At 36.9% G+C, this 4,934-nt stretch overlaps 1 protein-coding gene across 1 annotated transcript in view; it reads left to right on the top strand.

The window, feature by feature from the left end:
* LOC113471354 (tyrosine-protein phosphatase non-receptor type 7-like) overlaps positions 1–4,928 on the top strand; it is a gene marked incomplete at its 3' end in the record, with an annotated part of 8,690 nt that extends 3,762 nt beyond the window's left edge. Inside the window, exon 3 of the mRNA XM_026830465.1 lies at positions 4,827–4,928. Within this exon, the coding sequence (XP_026686266.1) occupies positions 4,827–4,928 (102 nt within the window). The remainder of the gene's footprint in view (positions 1–4,826) is intronic.
* Between the last annotated feature and the right edge of the window lie 6 nt (positions 4,929–4,934).

Here is a 4,934-nt window from a genome sequence, read left to right as displayed (position 1 = left end):
CCTAACATCCAATGTTTACCTACCATGCTGGCACCGGTCGCTATGCGCATTCATATGTCATAGCTACTCATTTTCCTCTGTGATCTTTATCTAAAGAAAATCCCAAATCTCGCGGCACACTAAAGTGCCGCTGCACACAGTCTGAGAAGCACTGAGCTAGACAATAAGCAAATACCTATAGTACAGGAAAAACTTACACCATCCTATGGGACCTATGGTAAATAATGCAAAAACTCTTGTAACTCCCATGTCAAGTTTTTCTGTACTAAATATGTACTTATGTGCCTACTATACCTATAGGTGAGTAATAATTTACCTACTGTTTGTTGTAGATTTCGTTTTGAGCGTTTTTTTTACTACAATTAACAGCACTGTTAATTGTCCACGCTACTGGTCTATCCTCTCCTGGGTGAATCAAGTCTAGAGTGATTCAGATATTTGAAGAAATAAATCATGGTAAAATCATCACATCACACGTCATTCTTGGGTCTCTTTGTTTGAATCGGATTCACAATCGATGCAATTTCCGAGAAAACGCAACGATACGCAATAAAGGAAAAGACCTGTTGGGTGGAAGTCACAATCGATGCAATTTCCGAGAAAACGCAACGATACGCAAAAAGGAAAAGACCTGTTGGGTGGAAACGAGAAAACGCAACGATACGCAAAAAGGAAAAGACCTCTTGGGTGGAAAAACTCACTGAGTATCCTGCCTTTAAAGCATTGTGTAGATAATGGTAGAGCATTTAAGCAGAAAAAAAACCATCCATAAGACAACTCGCCTTATGGACCTACATAGGTAGGTATGTAGTTATCTATACCTAACACACTGCCCACAAACTTTTCATAACTTTGCGAAATACCTATTAGATCAAACTACAACAAACCATCAAACTACATACCTACCTATGTATGTACTTTCTAGTAGGTATAAGGTACCTATATTTTGGATTTAATCAAAGTTAACTCCTACAATGTATGTAAATGAGAACATCCCATTGGTCCAAAGTTGGTCCAAATGTTTAAAAATCGGGAAATTGGTAGAAATACCTATCCACTCTTCCTAATAGGAAACAAAAAACACCAGATGTGTGGGGCTGAGGGCCTTAGGGCAATATTACCAAGATCAAAGTTAACTCTACCTACCCTGCCTTTAAAGCATTGTGTAGATAATGGTAGAGCATTTAAGCAGAAAAAAAACCATCCATAAGACAACTCGCCTTATGGACCTACAATGGCCTACATAGGTAGGTATGTAGTTATCTAACTAACACACTGCCCACAAACTTTTCATAACTTTGCGAAATACCAATTAGATCAAACTACAACAAACCATCAAACTACATACCAAACTACATATGTAGGTACTTTCTAGTAGGTAGGTACCTACATTTTGGATTATTTAATCAAAGTTAACTCCTACAATGGATGTAAATGAGAACATCCCATTGGTCCAAAATTGGTCCAAATGTTTAAAAATCGGGAAATTGGTAGAAATACCTATCCACTCTTCCCAATAGGAAACAAAACACCAGTTGTGTGGGCCTTAGGGCCTAGGGCAATATTACCAAGATCAAAGTTAACTCTACCTGTGCTGGACTGCGATGAGTAAGAGCAATGCAACATTAAAATTTACGCCAAGACAAAAATGTGGTCCCGCAAGGCCATCATACAAAGTCTCTCACGGTTTACTGGCCTTAGACACGATGACTAACATTAGGCTGAGGTTACATGTGATGTTGTGATCCAACACGTGATAATTATCTGCCGTTGTACTTTTTTTCTAAAGAGGTTTAATAGAGGGTAACTTTATGGAATATTCCAATTGAAATTGAAGAAAAACAAGTAGGTACCTATGTACCTACCTAGATACCATGAAACAATCATGAAACATGAAACATTTGGGGCCTTTTCACAACTTTTGTAAATATCACAGTATTATTAAGTGCCTCCTTTCCAATCAATTACCCTATTTCAATAATCTTTTTACGCTGATGGTAATGTCGCCACTAAAATGCTACTCGATTGTTATCACGAGGCTAAGTGCACCCTGAACTCCAAGCACAGAGCCTAAAACACTTCGACCTCGCTGGGAATCGAACCCGGGGCTTCCGGCGTGCAAGCCTTGGTGATACCCACTAGGCCAAGGAGGTGACTAGTATTAGCTACCAACTCTATAGTCCATAGTGAGTTCTTAGAAGGAAGCAAATAAAGACAACTAACAATATACGAGTATCAGCCGATTAACATTGATCGCGGATCTCTAACAGTCCGTTAAATAGATTAACAGGCCCTTAGGGAAAACTTCCCCAAGATAATGTTCAGTTTGTTCAGTGTTCACTCTTTAGAGTCTTTACTCACATTTACGCAACTCCTGCCTGACTACTTCTTGTGAGTCATTAGAAATTTATCAAAACTCGTCAGCATTAGAGGAACTAAGGCGGATACCCATAGATGGGTAAAACCACAGATCTTCCTAATCCTGAGATTATGTCAATCGTTTTTCCTAAGAAAAAGTACAAAAGTGAGCCTTCTCATAAAAATATTTCTCAAAAAATGAGGCATCCCATAAAAATATCTTTCTCAATCGATAGGAATCTTTGTCCCATTTTTTTTTCCGAAATCTTAATCATCAAAATTATCTCGAAGATGAATAATTTGATGAGATGAGAACAAAGATGATGTGTTATTTCTCAATTCCTTATTTCCAACGATCTTCACTATGCTTTGTCATAAATAATTAAATTCCAAGCTAGATAGGTAGGTCTATTTGCCTACAATATGATGATAAATAATTATTCTTCGGAATTCAATTGTCATTTTGACCGCATTTTGGCAGTTAACGGTATTTCGACCACTTTTTCTGACACAATTCGAGATTGCAAAAAATCCAATACCTACATACCTACAACTACATAAATGTACAACTTATGTAGAACAATAAAGGTCGTGTGATGTCCATATCAGATTCTTTTTAATCACTTTTTCTAGCACAGTTCTAGATATTGCAAAAAATCGGATGAGACAATGAAAGTCGTGTGATGTTCACACCAGATTTTTTTACTCCAACATGATCCTGAGATTATGTCAATCGTTTTTCCTAAGAAAAAGTACAAAAGTGAGCCATCTCATAAAAATATTTCTCAAAAAATGAGGCATCCTATAAAAATATCTTTCTCAATCGATAGGAATCTTTGTCCCATTTTTTTTTCCGAAATCTTAATCATCAAAATTATCTCGAAGATGAATAATTTGATGAGATGAGAACAAAGATGATGTGTTGTTTCTCAATTCCTTATTTCCAACGATCTTCACTATGCTTTGTCATAATAAATTAAATTCTGAGCTAGATAGGTAGGCCTATTTGCTTACAATATGATGATAAATAATTATTCTTCGGAATTCAATTGTCATTTTGACCGCATTTTGGCAGTTAGCGGTATTTCGACCACTTTTTCTGACACAATTCGAGATTGCAAAAAATCCAATACCTACAACTACATATGTACTACAACTTATGTAGAACAATAAATGTCGTGTGATGTTCATATCAGATTCTTTTCAACCACTTTTTCTGGCACAGTTCTAGATATTGCAAAAACTCCGATGAGACAATGAAAGTCGTGTGATGTTCACACCAGATTTTTTTACTCCAACATAAAGAACCAATGAAACAGTTCCCTCTACCGTTCCCATTTCAATAATATCAAGCGTTAATAGATCTATTAATACTACGAGTGATGACTTATGAGTTCATACCCGTAAATAGAGTAGAGAGTAGAGGGAACCGTTCTATTAAAACCAGGTAATCCAATACCGCTTGATAAGATTAAAATCCCTGGCGTACCTAGGTACCTGGGTACTTCATGTCTACCATACTGGTAGGTACCATATTCTTTGTAATAGGGAGACTAATACCTACTCATCAACTGGGAAGTGGAATTAACCCAAAGAGATAGATAAAGTCCTTTTACTTAATTTTATTAATTTCTAAGAAAATAGGACTGTCATTCTCAAGCTGATTGCTTACAACAAAGCATGAAAATCAAAAGAATCACATTTCATAAAATCTTCGTTATTGAAATTTCTTGTCATCCGCGAACACTTCAATACGACAATACTGATCTTCTTTAGGTGGTGTACTTTGTCATAAAATTACGAAAGAAATGTGTAGGTCATATTTTTTTGTCTTTAGTATAAAATATGCTCATTGTAAACAATTGAAAAATCCCATTTTTGATTACGAAAAAACGACTCAAAAGTATTATAGCTTTGCTATAAATAAACACCTTTCTCAGTCAATACCCCCACACCCCTGATCAAAACCAAGTTCATCTTGAAACGGAAATGAGCTCCTTGCATTCATTTCAAGTGAAATCACCAAGTATACCAAATCCTTACTTAATACCTAGGTACTGAATAATGTGATCCTGAAACTCACATGATTCATGAAGTCCCACATTGACTCTGGATTCAGTTACACACCATGACGTATGGGTACAACATTATGTAATTTTTGTAGGCAAGTAACCTCCTCAGAGTGTATTACTCTAGGCCTGAAAGCTGGAGGTTCGGATTTAAATTCCTGACTAAGTCGATTTTTTCAGCCTTTTATCTCAGCCGCGTGAAGAAAGATGAATAACTGCTTCTAGCATCACCACAAGTAGGTACTTTCTTACCTATACGAAAGCGGTCTTTCCCTAGCTTCCTTGAAAGAACTTATACATACGTGTTTTTTCCTTTTAGGAGAATTTCACATTTTCTGAATCCAACATAAAAAAAAACAAGTGGTCAGCCATCTAATTTCATTCTTTTTCTCTCGCCAGGGGTTCTCAAACGAGGCCGAGTACATCGCGGCCCAGGGGCCCAAAGCTGACACCGTGGCCGATTTCTGGACCATGGTCTTGCAGCACCAGGTGGTTAAAATCGTCATG

Source organism: Diaphorina citri, unplaced genomic scaffold, assembly GCF_000475195.1.
Source record: "Diaphorina citri unplaced genomic scaffold, Diaci psyllid genome assembly version 1.1 scaffold2337, whole genome shotgun sequence".
Classification (NCBI taxonomy): Eukaryota; Metazoa; Arthropoda; class Insecta; order Hemiptera; family Psyllidae; genus Diaphorina; species Diaphorina citri.
This window is presented reverse-complemented; position numbering and strand designations above follow the sequence as displayed.